This window comes from Sminthopsis crassicaudata, chromosome X, assembly GCF_048593235.1.
Source record: "Sminthopsis crassicaudata isolate SCR6 chromosome X, ASM4859323v1, whole genome shotgun sequence".
Lineage (NCBI taxonomy): Eukaryota > Metazoa > Chordata > Mammalia > Dasyuromorphia > Dasyuridae > Sminthopsis > Sminthopsis crassicaudata.
The window spans coordinates 60,384,471-60,405,892 of record NC_133623.1 but is presented as its reverse complement, the minus strand read 5'-3'; the positions used below and the strand labels follow the sequence as shown (position 1 = coordinate 60,405,892).

Genomic DNA, 21,422 nt, shown 5'->3' with positions numbered 1-21,422 from the left:
GGGATAATGTTGTAAAAAATTAACCATGCACATGTACTGTCAAAAAAAAAAAAGGTGGATCCTAGACAATGGAGTCTGAAGTGTCTCTCCTGCTCGTCCTTTGGTAGAGCGACTGTGACCTCCTTCCCTCAGCCCTCCAATCCTTGCCTACAATGACCTCACCACCACACATTCAGCAAGGGCCAATCTTGAGGAGAGCCTTCATATCACCATCTTATCTAAATATATGTCTATAGAACCATTATCTCACATGGGAGAGGTAATTAGCCTCAAGTGCTCTGCTGTCTCAGATTCCAGTCCACCTTTTCAGAGTACCATAGATGCCACTTTTATTTTGGTGAGGAAGGGTGATCCAGATCTTTGCTGGGTAACTCCCAGTGGGGAATCTTCACATACTAATGCTGAGCAGCATCTACTCTGCAACTTCTAGCCTGAGAGAATGGTTTGAAGTAGGGAGAGGTAAAATGACTTGCCTACAGTCACACAGTCAGGATGTACCAGAGGCAAGATTTGAACCCAGGGATGGAATCCACTCTAGCACACTCTCTTTTATAACTAAATACCCAGCTGGTATCATCTAATAGCATTTACACACTTTATCTATACATTATCCCTTTGACAATGCTAGGAAACAAATACTATAGATGTTACTGTCCCCATTCAGTATCTAAGCAACTGAGGTTCACAGAGGCTGTGACTTGCCTAAGGTCATACAGCAAATAAGTATCAGCATTCAAACCCCGAATACCCAGGGTATTCACCTCTCAGAAAGAAGTCCAGAAAAATCTCATCACCAAAAGGTTGGCTACCAGGTAGGCTTTTATTTTGTAAATGAAAGATTGTCCTAAAACATGGAAGAGGTATAGACTGTATCTGGGGAGGAAGTAAGCACATTGAGGAAATCCTGAATCTTATAAAACATGGGAAGTTTAAAAAAAATGAATCTCAGGAAATTAAAGGGATTTGATTCCATTAAAAAAGGAGAAGCACATGCTTCCCACATCCAACTATGGAGACTGAATGTGGATGGAAGCTGGTATTTGAAAATAGCAGCTTTTTCACCTTTTTTGTTTGTTTGCTTTTTCTTTCATGTTTTTTTCCCCTTTTATGGTCCGGTTTTTCTTTCATGACATGATAAATATGGAAATATGTTTAAAAGGATTGCACATATTTAAACTATATCAGGGTACTTGCTGTCTTGGGGAAGGGGGAGATAAAGGAGGAAGCGTGAAAAATGTGGAACACAAAGTCTTTTTTTTAATGAAAGCTTTTTATTTAAAAAATGTATGCAGAGATAATTTTCAACATTCCCCCTTGCAAAACCTTGTGTTCCAAATTTTTCTCCCTCCCTTCCCTCTCCCCCCTCCCCTAGATAACAAATAATCCAATATGTTGAGCATGCGCAATTTTCTATACCTATTTCCACATTTATTATCACACTGCACAAGAAAAATCAAATCAAAAAGGGAAAAAAATGAGAAAGAAAGAAAAATCAAGGAAACGACAATTAAAAACATGAAAATTCTATTGTATGGTCCCCACAGTCCATTTTCTGGATGCAGATGCCTCTCTCTATCACAAATCTATTGGAACTGGCCTGAATCATCTTATTGTAAAACAATCATTTTTGTGAGACTTTGTGTTTCATGTGCCCAAAGGGCTATCAAACTGTGAATACCCTTTGACCCAGCAGTGTTACTACTGGGCTTATATCCCAAAGAGATCTTAAAGAAGGGAAAGGGACCTGTGTGTGCAACAATGTTTGTGGCAGCCCTCTTTGTAGTGGCCAGAAACTGGGAGATGAATGGATGTCCATCAATTGGAGAATGGTTGGGTAAATTATGGTATATGAAGGTTATGGAATATTATTGTTCTGTAAGAAATGACCAACAGGAGAAATACAGAGAGGCTTGGAGAGACTTAAATCAACTGATGCTAAGTAAAGTGAGTAGATATTTAAACACAAGTTTAACCTATATTGGATTATCTGCAGTCTAGGAGAGAAGGGAAGGGAGAGAATGTGAGAGAAAAATTTGGAACACAAGGTTTTGCAAGGGGGAATGTTGAAAACTATCTGTGCATGTATTATGAAAAATAAAAAGCTATTATAAATTTTTAAATGAATGTTGAAAACTCTATTTGGAGAAATAAAATACTACTGAGAGAAAAAAAGAGAAAAGAAAAAGAGAACCACATCCATACCTTGAATGAGCAGAGAAGTATGGCTGCCTTATTAGCCAGAGAGAGGGTTACAGAAGGGTTTCCTGAAAGATGGGATAAACACCTCCCTGCCTTGACATGAATGAAATTTAGAGAATGTACAGGAGAGTTGAAAATCTTTCTGAGCTTTCTCCATCTGTAGAAAGATCCCATTTTCTTGGATCTGGTCCCATCTCCTCAAGACTGAACTACTTAATAAGCTAGTATCTTTCTTATTTTTCTCCTCCTGAATCCTTTGTCTCCCCACCTCTGCAAAGTGAGGAGGAAGGTTTATATCCTCAGTTCTTCCCCAGGGCCTAACCTGGCTCTTATAATTCCTCAGAGCTTAATTTTCCATCGCCTTCATTTTTTCCCCTGAGGCAATTGGGGTTAAGTGACTTGCCCAGGGTCACACAGCTAGGGAGTGTTAAGTGTCCGAGATCACATTTGAACTCAGGTCCTCCTGACTTTCAGGGCTGGTGCTCTATCCACTATAGCGCCACCTAGCTGTCCCCATCTCCTTCATTTTATGAAGAGAAAACCAAAGCCCAGCCAGGAGAGAAGGGGCTTCCCCAAGGTCACACAGGCATTGGGACTCTGGAGAACTGAGTTCTAGTCTTGGTTTTCCCATTAGTTTACTGTGCACCTGGTCTGATTGGTCATGTATGGGGGCAGATCAAGAAGGCCAGTTTGACTGTCAATCCATCCATTCAGTCAGCAAACCTCCTGTGTGCTGGGTGCCAGGAAACGGACCAAGTTTGGGCAAGACATGGTTTCTGCCCTTGGGAACCATCTATGATCATAAAAGGACAACTTGCTTAATGGATGCTGTTCATGGAGCAAGGCTGATTGTATGCATTTCTGGGATAAGTTAGGAAGGAAATACTTAGAACCAGAAAGCATCTTAAATATCATCTAGTCCCCAGCTTCTTAAACTGGGTTTCTTGACCCCATATGGAATTGCATAACTGAATGCGGGGGTCATAAAATTATCAATAAATATTTTATTTGTATATCTATTTTATGTACTTTGGAACACATAAAAATTTCTCAGGCAAAAGTGAGTGGAAAAAGGTTAAGAAGCCCCGGTCTAGTCTGATCCTCTCATTTCAACCTTGATCAAATAACTCTGATGTTGTTCCTGGCAGAAATATATAAAACCACTCCCTTTGGCTCTCATCCACTATCCCTGTAAAGACCCTCTCCGGGATGTCTCCTCTTATCAGGCCTGGAGGAGAAGAACTGACTTCATTTTTGGATTTGTGTCCCTAGGGCTTAGCACAGGCCTGGCACATCCTAAACACTTACTGCATCTTTTTGTTGTTCTTGCAGATTCATTTATTTAAAAATAGGTTACACGGATACCCTTATTTTCTGCATTTTAAATAGTGTCCACCCACCCACATCCACCACTGAACTCTCCCTCACAACAAAGAAAAACACTTAAACACAACCAAAGGACACAATGATTAGCTATGACGTTGTATGAAACATCATGTACCTCTATAATCTTTGAAGAGGGAGACATTTTGCCATCTGTCCTCTGGGACTGAAACTGGTCAGGATAATTATTCCAAATATGGCTGCTTTCCATTTCTGTTGCTATTATAATTTTGTTTTCCTAGTTTGTTCATTTTTTACTTTATTTTATATCTGTTCATGATACCTGAAAGAGGAGTGGACCTTCAACCTCTTGAAGCAGCTCATTTCACTTTGGTCAATGTATCTGGGACTTGTATAAGTCCTGTAGGAATCTCAGAATTATCTCTAGGTAAATGATTCTCATATCTACATATCCATCACTGACTTCTCTTCTAACTTCCAGTCCGGAATCACCAACTGTCTTTTTTTACATCTTAAGTTGGACGTCCCGGAGACATCTCAAAGTCAGCATTGTATTTTCCCACCAGCCCTTTGGTCTTTTTAAATGCCCTATTGCTGTAAAAAGTACCACTGATCACTTAGTCACCCATGTTTGCCACCTCGGTGCTATTCTTGATTCCTTCATTTAAGCCCCCTCTCCAATCTTACTGAATCTTGCCATGTCTATCTCATCTCTCCTATGTGTGCTCTATGCTCTACTCACCTTTCTACTACCCTAAGGCAGAGGCCTTTACCACATCATCCCCAGATTCTTTTTTTTTTTTTTTTTTTTCCCCTGAGGCTGGGGTTAAGTGACTTGCCCAGGGTCACACAGCAAGGAAGTGTTAAGTGTCCAAGATCAGATTTGAACTCAGGTCCTCCTGAATTCAAGACTGGTACTCTATCCACTGCGCCACCTAGCTGCGCCCATCCCCAGATTATTCTAATAACCTTCTGGTTTTTCTCCCTGCTTTAAGCCTCTCCTACTCAAGTCCATCTTCTATTGAGCTATCAAAATGATCTTCTTATATGTTTTTGCATGACTGCCCATGTATAACCTGTATCAATCACTTACCTTTTCAATAAGAGGGGAGAAGAAAATAATCTGTTATGCAAAAATTTTTAAATGAATATTAATATGCAGTGGTTCGAGGTGATTTCAACAGACTTTTGATGGAGACTCCCATCCACATCCACAGAGAGAACTATGGAGATTGAATGTGAATCAAAGCATGGGATTTTTACCGTTTTTTTGTTGTTGTTGACTTGACAGAGGTGAGGACGGGAGTCCATTCCGGGTGATGCAAAGGAGTTCCTTACACCAGTGGAATCAATCACTGGATAGATACCCATTTTCCCTCTTCTCCCATTACATTTCTTTTTACCAATAGTTACTGGCTTTTCTATAAGAATGATATTAATGGAGGCGAATCAAAAAGGCACATACCAGTGATTCAAAAAATTGGGGTTGGTAGTTGGTGGATGGCAAGGGATATGAACTGAACTGGTAGAAAGATTTGACGGCTAGGTGGCTCAGTGGCTAGAGGACTAGGCTTGGAGTCAAGAAGACCCAAGTTCAAACCCAGCCTCAGAAAACTCACTAGGTGTGTCATCCCAGACAAGTCACTTAATCTCTGGGCCTTCATCTTCTGGAGAAGGAAAGAGCAAACCACTCTGGTATCTTTGCCAAGACCCTCCACACAGGGTCATAAAGAATCGGACCCGACTGAACAACGAGAAACATAAACATCTCTAATGGACGTTGACTTGCCAGTTACTGTAGTTATTTTTTGATCCTGAAAGAGAAATAGGCAGATTGGTGACCTCTGGTGTTGGGTGGTCCACATTAGGAGTTGAAGGATGAATTCAAATTTGGCCTGCGTTTGCCCCTACAGATGTGAAGATGAAAAACGACATGGTCCCTGCTGCCAAGGGTCTTATATTCTAATAAAGAAGATGTAATATCCACACGATCCAAAGGACAGCATGATAGAAGCAAAGGAGAGAACCAGTGTTCTAGGAAAACTGACAGAGAAGTCCCGTTGGTTAAAGAGAAAAGCTTCCAAAAATAAGGAGCTGAGTTAGTTTGTGAAGGAAGAGGCAGAGAGGAGGAAGGGGTGATTCACATGGCAGAACAGTGCACAGATTCATGGGCTCATGGATTTGGAATTGAAAAGGACCTTAGACATCATCTAACTGCTTAATTTTACAGATGAGGAAACTGCAGTTGAGAGGAGTTAAGTGACCTGTCCGGAGCTACACAAGTCATAAGACCTCAGAGGGGAGATCTGAATCCAGGTCTTCCTGATTCCAGCTCCAGCGAAGAAACTGAGGTCCAAGGAAATAAAGTGACTTGAGCAAGGTCACCCAGATTTTAGGGGCCTGATGTGAACCTCATCTGTTCTAAGTTTGGGGAATAGCTTGCATGCCAAATGAGAGCTCGTGGGAGCATTCAAGTCTGCCCACTTTAGCCTCCATCAATTCACACAGTCCAATATGTTCTAGTGAACATATTACTGGTGATTCTAGTGAGTTCGGCTAGAACCAAGATGGTTTTTTGGATGAGTAATTTGAAAGTGGAAGTAGACATATTTAACACATATTGGTCAACCTGCCATCTAGGGCGGAGGGAAGGAGGGGAAAAATTGGAAAAAAATAAGTTTTGGCAATTGTCAATGTTGTAGAATTACCCATGCAAATATCTGGTAAATAAAAACTATTATTATTTAAAAAAAAATAAGAAAGAAAGTAGAAGTAGGGGCAGCTAGGTGGCACAATAGATAGAGCACTGGCTCTGGAGACTAGAGAACCTGAACTGAAATCCAGCCTTAGACAAGCCAGTTAATCCGGAGCCCTGCCTGCTCCCCCCTCCCCCAAAAAGAGAGGAAGTGGAAGTGGCAGGTAGACCCTATATGGGGATCAAAATAACATGGATTGAAAAAAGGTCACCCAACCTCCTACCTCCTGCAAGGAGGCCAAAACCAGAGTGGGGATGGAGGGATTGGAAAAGAAACGCCAGGGAGTGAAATCCACTAAGTTTCCCTGGGCAAATTCTCAGCCTGAAGTGCTTAGGCTGTTGTTGGGCAGCAATCCAACAAAGTTACGAAGAGAAATTTTGTAGCTGTTTGGGAAAGCTCCCTGGGCTAGCCACTGGAGCTTGGAAAAAGTCATTTCACTCATTATACAGAGCCCGAGTGACCTCCTCTGTCTTAAGAGGCACTCATATTTTTATTTGGTGCTGGCAGGCTTACTGGCACGAAAGTGCTATGGACACGGGAGCTCGGAGAGAAGAAGCAGTGTGATGGCAGGAGTTATAAAGATGAGACAGAGACAAAGAATCGGGAGTCTGAGGGCCTAGCTTCAAACCCTATCTCTGTTCATTAGCTGTGGGATTTTTGGATAAATCACTTCCCCTCCCTGCGTCTCAGTTTTTTCAACATTAAAATGAGAGGGTTGGATCAGAAGGCTTCTAGCTCTAGGATCCTATGAACCTATGACTTGCGATAAAATTCTGGTTGTCAGGGCCCCACACTCTATTACCTTTTATTTGCTTTATATACACTTCTAAGAGTGCACATTATTTCTTCGAGGACAGACCACCTGGTGTCTCTATATCCCTAGCACAGTACCTGGCTCTTGGTACACATTTAATTGGTTGTTGATTTGACTTATATACCTCGTTAAAGGTTACAAAGACCTTGAGCTCATTTGATCGTCCCAATAACCCTGGGAAAGTTAAGTGCAATCATCTCTAATAAAGATGAAAAGCATCTGATCAGAGAGCGATAGAAAATTGACCAGATTCTTCCATTATCCTCTTTAAAAGAATGTTATTAGTGGGGAGGTGAAGGAGAGGGAAATAACGATCTATTTGTGTAGGAATACTCACCGTAAAAAGCTAGAAAAATTACCTGAGTAAATCCTGTCAGGAAACCTAGAAAGATAGATTGAAGTGAAGAAAAATCTGCCCTTCTCTGTGTGAAGCAGTTTTTTGTGCTCTAAACCCCAGCTTTTTAAACTGTGAATTATGACCCCATATGGGGTCTCATAATTGAATGTAGAGATTATGCAATTCTGGTTTATTATCAGTAAATATTTGATTTATATACCTATATATTGGGGGTTACATAAAAATTTCTCGGGCAAAAAGGAGTCTCAAGTGGAAAAAAAATCTAAGAATCCCTGCTTAAAACAACCATAAAAGACTAAGTTGCAGAGAAGGTGCCACTTTATATTATTGGAGGGCGTTTCTTCAGTGGGGAGTTCCCTATGCCAGTGGTTTTCTCATTTTTCCCCTGTGATAGAGACCTTCAGCTTAAACAAATCTGGCAGAATTCTTGTAGTAAAACCCTCTGAAATTATTCCTTTTAGAGCTTATTGATAAGTCATTAAAGAAAAAAGCAAAAATTTAGCAAGGGGGGAGGGCTTCAGGATCCCTTTCAACAGCGAGAACAGCTCATTGCTATTCCAATGAAATCACAGGCCCAGTTCCTGTCTCTCTACCAGCATAAATAGGTAGGTTCCCAACATACAGAATAAGAAATCACAAGGGGATGTGGAAGTAAGCGGGACATGCTAAGAATGATTGTTTTGATTAATGTACACATCTCCATTTTCTTCTCAAGAGCATCATTGTCTAGTGGCATATTAGTGACAACAAACAAGAAATTAGATGAACTGAGCATTCTCAAAGTATAAAGGGAAAGGATATTCTCAAAGGGGCCGTCCTCGTACAGAAAAGAGCCGAATATTCCTTTTTTTTTTTTCCCAATTCAGGGTCAGTCTGGTTTTTCCTTTAGGGGGGCCACCACTTGTATAGGCCTTGATGGGTATTCAGATTGGTCCCCCAGTGGACCTTTTTTTCTGATAGTAAATCGTTATTAGGCATTATTCATTCACCTTTATACTGACTTTGAGGCTGACAAAGGATGTCATTTAAGTTATCTCATTGGATTCTCGCAACCAAGCTCTTATGCTCTTTTATAGATGACAAAAAGTGAGAGAAATTACTTGCCTGATCATTGGCCTAATCACGGATGTATGTACAGCTGGGAGGGACTCCAGAAGCCAAATTGAATACCCTCATTTTACTGATGAGGCTGCAGGCCCCTTTCCCCTCCAGAGAGGTTCAGTGACTTAGGCTAGATCATAGATTTGCATTCTTCAAACTCCAAATCCAGTGCTCTTGCCACTCCCCCCCCCCATTATTCCTGTTAGGTCTTCCTTATGATCCTCCGGGACTATTGCAATAACTTAAATAGGTCTTCCTGGTACCACTCTTACCTTCCCAATTTCTCCTTAATATCATTACTAATTAACTTGTGGAGATCTGGCCATATCATTCCTCTCCAAAAACATTCAGTACTCCCTCTCTATCCCCTCTTGAAGAAAATTCAAACACTTTTCCCTTGCTTTTAAGGCCCTCTGCTGTTTTCCCTCTTATCTTTCCTGCTCATCCCATCACACCTCTGTCCAATCCAACATAGCCTGTGTTTTTGCACCCCTGGGGCTCTGTTTGTTTTCATTCCATTCTTCTCCCTCTACAGCTATTGAATCCCTACTCACCCTTCTAAATCACTCAGGATATCAAAGTTATTCCTTGTTTTAAAACCTTGGGGATCACAATGGTGAATTGAAACGCTTCAGATTTCCAAGGCCAGTTGGTCATGATAGAAGCACATGCTGACATGGATGACACACCTTGACTTTGTATTTGATACTGGGTTTGAATTTCAGTCAGTCTCTTATTTTCACAAAGTGATAAAAAATAAACCTCCGAAATACCCTGCCAATATGACAGACCCAACTGTCTTGGTCTTTTTAGATAGCCCAACCGTGTGTTAGAATAGAAAAACCTACCATTGATTTGGCTTTGTGGAACTTTCAAAGGGTAATGAGTGTTAGAACATTTTACAGTAATGTGAATCATGAAGGGCCTTGTGGATACCTAGGCCAGTAGTCTAACTGTCCCAATCTCCTACCGTGTGTCACACTTACCAACTGGCTGACCCTGGGCCACTCACTTTCCCTCAGACAACTCGTAGTGGTTGCTCACTTCACCCAGAGTTCAATTCACTAATAAAGCCACAGATTTGGTGTTTAGAACAAAAACTGGCCATTCTGATAAGCTGCTAGATTATTAGTTACCTTCAAGGTTCTTTAAAAAAAAAATACTATTCATTGCACGATCATTTAGCAAAAACCAGGACGCTAGAATACTTGGATGCTTTTATTGCTACCAACGATTATATTTTGTGCTTTCAGGTTTGCATAGCAATTTTCTTCCACTGGCTCAGCAGAACATCAGCTCCCTGAAGGTAAAGGACTGACTCATGAGGGGTCTTTTTATACCCAGTGTTCAACCTAGAACCTTTGGCACATATTGGATGTTTGCTGACTTCAATAACATTGGGAAAGTAGCAATGTGAAAATCTTGCTATAGGGAAACCAAGTATCTAAAAGGTGAAGTTTGTCGGTTATGAATGTGCAGTTGGTAAATGTCTGAAGTGTTCAAGCTTGGTTCTTCCCACTCTTAGTCCATGGGCCTTTCTCACAGGCCAGAATCTCTCTGAAGTCTTCGGTGTCCACCCTAAATTCTTCAAGCACGTGACATGTTACAGTGAGAAAGTGCAGAAAATAAAAGGCATTTTAAACACACAGACAAGTGGCTTAATCAACACGAAACTTTTTAATAAAGAACACAAAATACCCAAAGACTCATTCTTTGAAAGGACACGTATTTACATTATTTACCAACTTCGGAAAGCCTTAGTACCCACTGTGAATCTGTTAGGAAACATGACAAAGATTTCATGTGCTTAAGGGTAAAAAAGCAAGTCAGGAGTCCTTTGAGGACTCTGCAGTGAAATAGCACGTTCCCGTATTCTATCAGCCAAGCTATGAAAAGGCTTCCTAGGCTAGTTCCACCCCTTCCCCACACGCATCCTTCAGACACAACTCGTGGAGAGTTGTTCTACAAAAGCCTATTCCATTTGGGATGGAATGTTGCTGGACTCTTGCAACTAAAACCAATCAAAAATAACATTGAACAAAGTGTCCAATTAAATAATTCCAGATGGACAGGTGACATCTCATTTAATGTCAAACAATGTTGATAGTCAAGGGACTGAAAAAAAAATTCTTAAAGACCAGCAGAATATAAATGAAAACTTCACTGAGCTAAGCAGCTCCCTGATTTGCTACGGTCTTGATATCACACGAATGATGGGCTTTGGCACGTCGATGTAAACCGGTGAACAGAGCATGTTTGTTGTATTTCTATAATTATTCAAGAGTGGTCAGTTTTGTCCTTAACTATCCAAAATTGAATTGAATAAAAAAAAAATGAAAGGCAAAATTCCCGGGTGTATATATATGTGTGTCTGTGTGTCTAGCCATAATACGCACGAGTACACACACACACACGCATATATACATATAGAATTAAAATCTTGAACCTACAGGTAGATAGAATAAAATGTAATTTCTTATGAACTCGGCTGCTGTGAATTGCATGCAAGAGGTATTCTCTTTGTAATCTATGGCTAGACGCCGACACAAAACGTGTCAGTTGTGGAGCTGGCCTGGGTGCCCTGAGACTAACAAGCACTGTCTGGCTTGAGGATCTCTCCAAAAAGATTGCTCCAAGGAGAGGAGTGAAAGTCCAAACTACAAGAATTTCAGAAGAAGCAGGTAAGACACACAGGATCCAGGGCAATAAAGCTGGAAAGCCGCCTTCTCCTCTCTAGAGACCTAGCTCTGTATTGCTCGGGTACGCTTTACTTGCTGGCCTGATGAGCCACGAGAAGGATCCGTGGCAGGATCAGAAAACCCCCATTTGGATCTGTACAGGTTTTGCCCTTTAAACAAGGCAATAGTGGCAAGTTACAAAATTCTTTAAAGCAAATACTCAATTATTTTCAAGATCCCTTTTTCAGAAACAACTTTTTTCAATAAAAATGTTTATTGAGAAAAATAGGGAGGGCAAAGTGGCCCAGAACTCACCTGACTCAGAAAAATGGCTGTCCCCCTAAAAAAATCCTTTTTAATTTACAAAGATTTTTCAATTTTCATTGCTTCTCTTGATACTTTTTTATTTTGGGGTCTTCTTTTTATCTTATCTTCTGCTTGTTTCAAATGATCCAGCCTCCAATTTTAAAAGGGTAGTTTGAAGGGGGGGGAAAGGGGAGCAGGAATTTCTTTGAGAATGGAATCTACATATGTTCCAAATGGCTGTGGGAGCAGGGAGGCGTCTGGCAAGACCAAGCCCACCTGGGAGAGTGATAACTGGCGGCAATTTCCCTGTCATATAAGCACTGGGCAAGAGATCTGGTAAATGGAAAAACTAATGCTTAAGAGAGTAGGTTAGGAAGACCTGGCAATGCATCCCCTTGTTAGATAACCACGTTCATATGAAAAGGTGCCAGAAGAAAGGAGCATTTCCCTAGAGCTGGCTACAGAAGGCCACTAATGAGGAAGGGAATTAAGGAAATTTAATTGGCAAATAGAAAAGGCAAAAGGCTTCTTGGCTGAAGGCTAGGATTAACATCTTTCCTTCCTTGTGGTTTCAAATTGGTGGTGATGTGGGTGCAATGTTACAAAATATTATGCTAGTTTGGGTTTTTAAAAGGCCACTTATTTCCGGCTTGCACTGCATGACTGACTGGATGCATTCTGGGCTACAGCAGAAATCTCAATGACATGCATGTGCACAGTGGGAGAAAAGCAGCCTTTTTATTCTCCAGACTCCTCCCAATTTGGAAAACTCGATCATCTTGCTACCCTTTTCTGTGGTCAGTCATTCCAGTCTGGGACATTCTCTTGCACAATAGGTGGTATCTACGTTGTGGCTGTGTGTCAACTCTTTACAATGTAAGTGATTTCGAGAGGCAGTGAGAGACCAGCATGCCCTCTTCTTGAAAACCCCCAGATTCTGAAGGATTTTCTACTTTATGACTTTTCAAGAAATTGGAGTAAGGATGGGAGAAAATAAGTTCACCATCAAATGGAAAGAGATCTGGGATGCTTTCAGAAACCTTAGCCTAGAAGACAGGCCTTCACTGTGCTAGGAGGGTTAGCACAGCTGGGTGAGGGGCAAATGCCTCTCGCAGCTTCCTAGGGGCTTGTTTTCACAAAACAGTATGATTTTTTGCTTCATGTGCTCAATAGTCAGGAGCAGTTGCTCCAAAAGCTTAAAAGACTTTTTTTCTGGGTATATCCTTTCAATGAAATAGAACAATATGAAGCAAATATCAATACGTTTTAGCACTTAGTTCTCTTTGCAAGGGAAAGCACAAAACAGGTGAGTAACCAAAGCTCAGGGTGGTTTTTCTATCTGATAAATCTCTTCGGGATTCTGTACGGTATGTCACATTTGCATGCACTTTAAGCATCCTGGGTAAAACCTCCTGTATAACAACTCAAATACCGCCTCCTAATCATAGTGCATAAAAGAATCCACACTCCCCCCCGCCCCCTCCCAACCAACCACAGGGACCCCTCACAGACCCCTAAATCAAGTGAAGCATGAAAGATCAAATTGTCAAAATTTGTTGCCATCAACTAAACATGCAAAGAGTTCAACAGCATTCTTCTTAAATGTAAACCGTGCTCTTGAAATGGCATATCACCACTGAAAAAGTCCATTTTACTACACTTTCCCATGAAATGGCTTTCATTTGTTCAGTTGTCGGTTGTAGAAAAGAAGTCAATTAACTGGTACAATAGGCTAGGTTTTACCACTGGCAACTTTGTATGGTATAGCAATGTGCTTGAAGGTGACTTTTAGGCAATATAGTTGTACTGGTTTGGGTTTTCTTTGTCTCTTTCCATGTAGTCCCTGTCGATTAAGGATTCTATTCTCTTCTTGAGATCGGCAGGCTGGGGGAAAAAAAACAAAAAGCAAAGGAAAGCCTGAGGGAAGAGGTCCTCAGCTGGGCCTGGCTTTCACCCAGAATCCCCTCCTTTTCCCTCCCCTCACTTCCCCTCTGAAGCCCAGGCTGGAGGCGAGCTGTCTTCAATTCCATACCCACAAGTGACAGAGACTTGTTGACGGATAGCAACTAATAAATAAAATAGGAGGGGAAATCCATTACCATGTCTTTAGCAACATTTTTATATCATGTTCTATTTGCAAAAATTCTATTTTCTTCATTTTCAAATAAGCAGAAAGAAGGATTGAGGGACTAAGCTGAGTGTGTTTCAGAAACTCAGGGTGAGGGATGTCTGTGCATTCATCTCTATATCTTCACCTATGTATTAAGTACAAAGTGCTATGGACTCCACAGCCCTGGCATTGTTCAGAACTTTCTGCTCCTTCTATTCTTCACACTGTTTAGAGGGGACATTTCAGAGTTAAGCACGCCCGAATGCTTCAATAACAATATAGAAAGTTAGAATGGTGTTATGATTTATAATACACTTCTTTCAGTATTCTTAGAGAATCACAGAAAGTCAGAGCTAGAAAGGATCTCATGGGACAACTGGCTCAACCCCATTCTCTGAAAATGGCCATACACCTTCTGCTTTGAGAGCTTCAGTAACATGCTTCCCAAATAACCCACTGTGTAAACTCTCAATTCATTGGAAGAGGGAAGAGATGTTCTTTATATCCATATGGTCTGCAGGAAGGTGAGGATACTGACTTCCTACAGATAGTTGGAGAATATTACTGTGCTTCCCTTTAAGTAAGAGTGCTACTCCCCCTTTCTCCCCCAAACTGTCTGTCTTTTGAAGCTAGGTAAACGTCACAATTCAGGAGCCCCGCATCCTGTGCAAATGAGCATTTCTGTTGGCTGCCATCCATTGATTTAAACATTTAAACTCCATGAAGGCAGGGACTGTTTTGCTTTTATGCCTCACACATAAAAAGAGGCTTAATTCATTAAGGTGGATGTGTTGAAATGAAATGAACAATAGCAAAATTGCTAATCCTATAATTTACCAGAATTATAGTCTTATTTCATATAATGATGGCTATAGTAAATAACTGCTCTGTAGGTGATTTTTTTTCTCAGTTCATAGTTTGATGGGTTTAGTTAAAGAGTATCCTATCGACAGTATCGATTCTAACTCTGTTATGATACATATGTTGAGAGCTAGTGGTATGGATTTGAAGGTAGCGTAAGGAAAATATTCAGGAGATGGTTTGAGAAGAATCAACTTGAATTTTTTTTTTTTAAAACAAAATCTCACAGGTAGCCTCAAGCTATAAGGGATTTTAAATAAAGAACTTCTCCTGAAAACTAATGTCATTAGAACATAAAAAGCAATCTAAGAGAGCAAAGGGGAAAATCAAATCCTTTTTTTTTTTCTCCAGAAGAAAAAAGGCCAAACAAAACACAAATGCTCATTTGTGAGCTACGTCGTAAACGATACCGCCTCCAACCCATTTTTAAACTAGAAGCCCTTTCTGCAAGCAGAGGAAAGTATTTGAACCTTCTCTTACCTTTACTGGAAACTTCAATTGGTTATACACTTCAGAAACCAGCAGATTGTGGCCAAGCGCTTTTCTCATCTTCATGATTCTCACAATTGCGGCATCGATCTGATATTGTCGATCCTGAAAGACCCTTTCTGTAGTGCTTGCTTGTTCCTCTACCTGGGAGGTCATGGTTAAAAAAAAAAAAAAGAGTTGAAAGTTTACTATCAAAACACAAGTGTTCCTGGGCTTCCTATCAAATGTTCACATTTGACAGACAAAGCATGATCATTTTTTAAATCATCTAGGACCTCTCTAAAGGAATCTTTTTCTTTTTCCCCTCCTGAGGCTGGGGTTAAGTGACTTGCCCAGGGTCACAGAGCTAGGAAGTGTTAAACATGTGAAGCCACATTTGAACTCGGGTCCTCCCAACTTCAGGGCTGGTACTCTACCCACTGCACTATCTAGCTCTCCCTAAAGGAATTCTTTATAAAGCAAAATGTTGTCTATTCAGTGGATTGGGTTTCTAGGGGAGCTCCAGAAAGGGTAAAATGAAGACAGTATTTCCAACATGTGTCATATGTCCCAACATTCATATCAGAAGTAACCATTTCAGAAACCATGCTTGCCTAATCCTAAAGACAGCAATTTAAGTAGAAAACTGGCATTCTAAACTAAAAGGCTCTGGGAGTTCAAAACTGATGCTAGGATCATGATTTCTTAGTACACACAAAAATGATCATAATAGAAGCTCAACTAGTTAACTTGGTACATTCTTCCTCAAAGTAGCACTCTAATAGATCAAGACGATCTCAGTAAAAGAGTGGTAGAATAGAGTGTTAATCTTAAAAGAACCAAGGAGAAGCAAGAGACATTACAAAATGGAGAAAAGGAAATACCGTTTCTTTCATCTGGATTTGATTGATTTTTATCCGAAAGAGTTTGTGTCTGAAGTCATCATTGCAGGTAAATTTATCACCATCTTCCACATCTTTGCCCTTTGGACTTTTAGTTAGAACTCTGGCTTTGCCACAAGCCAATGACTGAAGTGTTCTTCTTAATTCTCCATCCTCTGAAGAAGAAACAATAGTTTAGGATGCAGGTCCTCTGCTCACAGACACAAACAAGCACGTAACATTTTAAAAAGGGGAGTTGGGGGAGAAACAGGAGGCTGGCTCTTCTTGCCAAGACTGGCTTTTCCACTCAAACCCCTGATTCCATCCTATCTCTCCCCTCCTCTGGTAACCTAGTCTTTCACTAGATCTGTGTATCCTCATGTCTGTCCTCATGTCCTTTCCCCAGCTCTTTTGGGGCTGCCTGAAACTCCATATGTTACCTATGACTTTTTTGTTCCACTTCACATTACCCTCTAACCTAACTCCCTTTGACCTTGCAGCAAAGGTCAAAAGAAAACAAAAAACCAGTTAAGTAAAATCGCCTGAGACATTAGCACTCTCTAGTGGATGCAATATGCTACACCCAGAGATTCCCCCACATCTCCAACCAAAGGAGGGAGAGCACTTTTATTTTACTTTTTTAATATTTTAATAGTTTTTATTTACCAGGTATATGCATGGGTAATTTTACAACATTGACAATTGCCAAGCCTTTTGTTCTAATTTTCCCCTCCTCCCCCCTGCCCAGATGGCAGGTTGACCAATACATGTTAAATGTGTTCAAGTATAAATGAAATACAATATATGTATACATGTCCATGCAGTTGTTTTGCTGCCCAAAAAGAATCGGACTTGGAACAGTGTACAACTAGCCTGTGAAGGAAATCCAAAATGCAGGCGGACAAAAACAGAGGGATTGGGAATTCTATGTAGTTGTTCATAATCATAAGAGCACTTTTAATACGGAATCTGGCTTCTGTCCCCATCCTTCCACTAGAGTTATGTTGTGCAAAGAACTCGGAATATGGAAGAGGAAAGAGCTCAATTGAAATTCTGGCTTGTATACTTGCTAGCTGTTGGAATAAGGGTATATTACTTAAACCTGGCTAATCTGTACAAGAGGGATAAGGATACACTCGCTACTTACCTCAGAGGGTTGTTGCAAGAAAAGCAGCTTCTAACCTTAAAGCACTACAGAAATAAATTATTATCACTGGAACTGCTCTTGGATGTTATCAAATGATGTCCTCTTTGGGGATGGCCATGGAAGGGCCTGTTCTTTAGTCTTCCTCCTGTTTTTGTGGCTTCAGTGAATAGCTCGGTGTAGATGACTCAAATCACCATTCATGCCCTAACTTCAAAGATCAGAAATCATCTCCCCCACAACTTGCTAACATTTTACCCCTTGCTGCCACTTCATTTCTCTGAAACTTGTTTTCTGCCTCCTTCCCATGACAACCAGCCATTCTACCTCTGCTTGCTTGAGCCTCCAGCAAAGGGAGCTTCTCCCTTTGCAGTCTAAATCTCATGGTCAACCTATTTAACTAGATGCTGTCCTCAACCTTTGAATCTTTCTACTGATCGTGCTTTGCCAAAGGCCAGCCCTGGGCCTTTATACCCCTGGTATTTATACCTCTACCATCTCTGCCTTCTCAGCACTTAACTCAAAGGCTATGAAGTACCATGAGAGAAAATGGCAGCTAAAATGACCAGGTCCACTAACAAATTTACCTTTTCTATTCTCAGCTGGTTTTAATTGATAAAAAGATTTTTCCCTCATTGAAAAAGGCTACTTTACATAAGCTTCCCTCTCAGGTGAAGAGCTTGCTTATTTAATTGGAAAAAAAAAGCTATCCATTTCCTCTTTTCCACTTCAAAACCCTCTCATCATTCTTCCATTCCCTCCTCACTTATTCCAAGCTCTAGGAAACAGGAGGCTGGCTCTTCTTGCCAACACTGGCTTTTCCACTCAAATCCCTGATTCCATCCTCTCTCTCCCCTCCTCTGATTATCTAGTCTTTCAACCACCTCATCACCCATCACTTGTGTGTCCTCATGACCTTTTCCCAGCTCTTTTGGGGCTGCATCAGAATATAAGCACCCAAAGAATAGAGACTGTTTCTCATCATCTCTGTATGTACGTTCAGTGCCTTGCAGTGTGTCACTTGAACTGAATCTTGCCCAGTACCATCAAATTCTGTCTTCCAGCCTTGTTTCCAATGACCTTAACCTCTTCCTTCTTCTTTTACAATCTGTCCATAAGTACTAGTTTTCTTCCTTTTTCACTAGTTCTACATCTGCAGCTGCATACTGGAAAACTGCATCTTACTAAGGTGGAGCTCTCTGCCTCTTCACTTTTCCTCGATTAAACTAATCCTCCAGCCTTTTGTTTCAATGTGTTGGCACTTCAAATGCCTACCATAGCAAATCAAAACGTTTCCTTGAGTGACTACCTATCTAGTTACCCAGTAATCTACAGCCTAGCTATAAGGTTGCCCCCCTAACCAACTCTTGGAGAGGAGCAAAGTCCCCTCCCTGCTTTGATTGGTGCCTTCCAGGAGCAAATCCTCAGGTCAACTCAGCAGCTGGCCAAGGAGGACACCCAGATTAGATTTGGGTCATTTGGCCTTGTAGTACCTCGAAGACAGGTGCATCTTACAGACAACATCTGATGCGCAGGGTGATAAGTAGAGGGGTTCTACCAAGAACACAAGAAGATCCTTCAATAACAAAAAATGAAACGGAGCCTAGCTCAACTGTTAGGGAACAGATGGTGACCAATGTAGGACTCCAAATCAGCTTCTGTGTATAGTCAAGACTGATCATTTATTTCAAAGATCAAAATTAAGACCAGACGAGATGATTCAAAACAAGAGAAGACCCTCCCTCACCAAAATGTCAATAAAAGCATTGTGATAAAAAACCAAAAATAAAAGATGTGCCTAACAAATAGGGAACAAACTACAATCTATGTTGAAAGCAATGATAAATGTGAAGAAATTCAAGAATCATGTGAAAATGCAAATAGGTGGAGTGATGAAGAGTAAAGAAAGGGGCACCCAAATGACCACAATATAAATGGAGCCGACGCTTTGTTTAGAACAGACTTGTGATTTCACTGGTATGGAGAAATGCCAAGCAAATGAAGAAACTCCTTTTACTTTGACCAGCCCCTGCAGGACAACACTAACAGGCAACAAAAACAAGAAGACAACACAGGTGCCTTCCTATTGACATTAACGGGCCTTTCTTTCTTTCTGTTAACAAGTGAGAAATGATGAAAGTGCCATGTACTATGAGTCAGTCTCACTAATTAGGTAGTTTTCCTTACATGTTTTCAGAGAATAAACTTGGGGGTGGGGAATGGTGTGATTTGGGTGTTCATGGGGAGGTGTCTGTTGTGTCAAAACAAGATGTATTAACACTAAATTAGAAACATAACGATGAGAAGAAAATGTATGGAATTACAACAGTTCCAACACAAGCTTTTTAAACAAGCTGTTGACTCTGAAAAATTAGTCAGACTAAAGTACCGAGACTGACATTTAAAGAAGTTTTCAATGATGTAAAATAACTGTCACAAAAGAGGAGACTAAAAAAGCCCCGAAAGTGGCCCAGCCACCAAACACTAGAAAGTAAAAGTTCTTTTGCAAAACACGAGGGAGGAAAATCACAAACTACAAACAGTACCTCTGTACAAGCAGCAAGAAGCAGTAAGCCAACCCCAAGTCCCAACTAAGTAAGATCAGCTCAAGAACATTGATGAGCTGAAGTAAAAGGGGCAAAGCAAACAGACCCCAAATGGGATAGCTAGACCAGTGTTTCAATAGTGAATTTATTTTCCTTGCTGATGACAGTGAAAGGACATTTGAATTCTCTAACAACTTCAGCACCTGATAAGTTATGTGAGAAAGCAGAAATGACAGCCAACAAAAGCAAGCTGAGAAGAGAAGCCGGAACTAACCAAATATGTAAAGAGAAAACAATATGTAAAGAAATCCAAATTGGAGATAACAAAACTCAAAAGGTGTTCAGAGATCCAAGGCTCACCCTCTTGCTTCCAAAAGAAGGTTAAAAGTGTGCAGAAAAAACCTCCAAGAAAGGGAACGGGGAAGAAATCAGAAACTAATGACCCATGTGCTTACTATTCCATCTCTACAGTACCTCTGAAGACCTTGGACGTCTCTAGGATATCTTTACAGAAAACAGGGTAAAAGGAAACAAACCTGCTTTCACAGACAATTCTCAATAGAAAATGTCTTCAGGGTCACAGAATTACCTATTACATATCCTTCAAGTCTCCCATCCAATACATTAAGATCACACTAAATTCCTTGACAGCTGCAACCACTGAGATAATAACCTTGTTCAAGAATGCCCTAGTTAGCCACGCTGAGAGGCACAAAAAGGAAGACACATTTATCAAAGATGCTCTCGCCACCGTTCTAGGAGATGACTTGTACAAAGTGGAAAATGACTTTGTTTTAGATTGTGAGGGTCCTCAGATGTTATAGCCACAGAAAATCCATTGTCGGCTGCTCCAAACCCCTGCAAACAGCAAAACCTCCTCTCTAGCCATGGCCGCTCATTTTTCCCCATTCAGTGTAAAAAATCAAATGGAGAATGACGTGCCCAGAACTGAATAGAAAGAGAAGAACAGGCAGGATGGCATTGGAGAAAATGTGGAATGTGTCTATGTGACCTCAGGATGCTTCCTACTACAAAAGCCCATCTTTTCAATACCATACATACTGCCATTTAATGTCATGACTCCTGGAAATCACGGAACACCCCAGAATCAGAAGAACTAAAATGATTTGAGATTATAATGGTAACGCAGAGACTATGCCATAGCCTACTCATCCAAAAACAAAGGGTGTGACCAGTAGTGGAAAACATAACAAGGACATGGATGGGAGGAAAAGGAGAAGGGGCCAGGTAGGTAAAAAAAGGCGACAATAACAAATGATCCGATTGTGGCACTGGGAGCCACAAAATATTCTATAACCAACAGGAAAGGCCTGGCAATCCTTGATTTTCTCCTCCATGAAGAATTTATGGAAGAATGCAGGACTATAAGAAAGGATGGCTAGACTGTTATCAGCACTATAGCTTGAGGACCACCGGGAGGATCACAAATCTATGGAAGGATACCTAGTATGCTGAAAGGCAGCTTCCTACATGACCATTCTGAAATCACTGTGTGTCTTCATTTGTTCTCTCTGCCTCAGAAAATGTCAAGGGCAGCCAGGCCCTATAGCATTAATACTGAGCATTCACCTAATGTTAACAAATTCAGAACAAACCTATTCCTGTAGCTTGCTTGATGTCTTCCAAACTGAATTCTTCACCTTCATTAAACATCAGTAGCACCAGGGTTTGGAAGAGAGACACCTGGAGTTCTTTTCTCCCCTGTTAGATAAAAACAGTAGCATTACTATGAGAGGTAGCACAGTTAGTGAGCGGAGGATTAAAGGGGATCTGGGTTCAAGTTCTGCCTCTGAACACATATTAAATGTGTGTGACCCTGAGTCAAGTCTTTTAAC

At 40.8% G+C, this 21,422-nt stretch overlaps 1 protein-coding gene across 3 annotated transcripts in view; it reads right to left on the bottom strand.

The window, feature by feature from the left end:
- Positions 1–10,230: 10,230 nt before the first annotated feature.
- CUL4B (cullin 4B) overlaps positions 10,231–21,422 on the bottom strand; it is a 64,882-nt gene continuing 53,690 nt past the window's right edge. For all 3 annotated transcript variants that reach the window (XM_074278241.1, XM_074278240.1, XM_074278242.1), the window contains 4 exons: positions 21,183–21,288; positions 15,880–16,052; positions 15,008–15,160; positions 10,231–13,440 (listed from right to left, as the gene is read on the bottom strand). In XM_074278241.1, the coding sequence (XP_074134342.1) occupies positions 13,345–13,440; positions 15,008–15,160; positions 15,880–16,052; positions 21,183–21,288 (528 nt within the window). In that variant the 3' untranslated portion in view covers positions 10,231–13,344. The remainder of the gene's footprint in view (positions 13,441–15,007; positions 15,161–15,879; positions 16,053–21,182; positions 21,289–21,422) is intronic.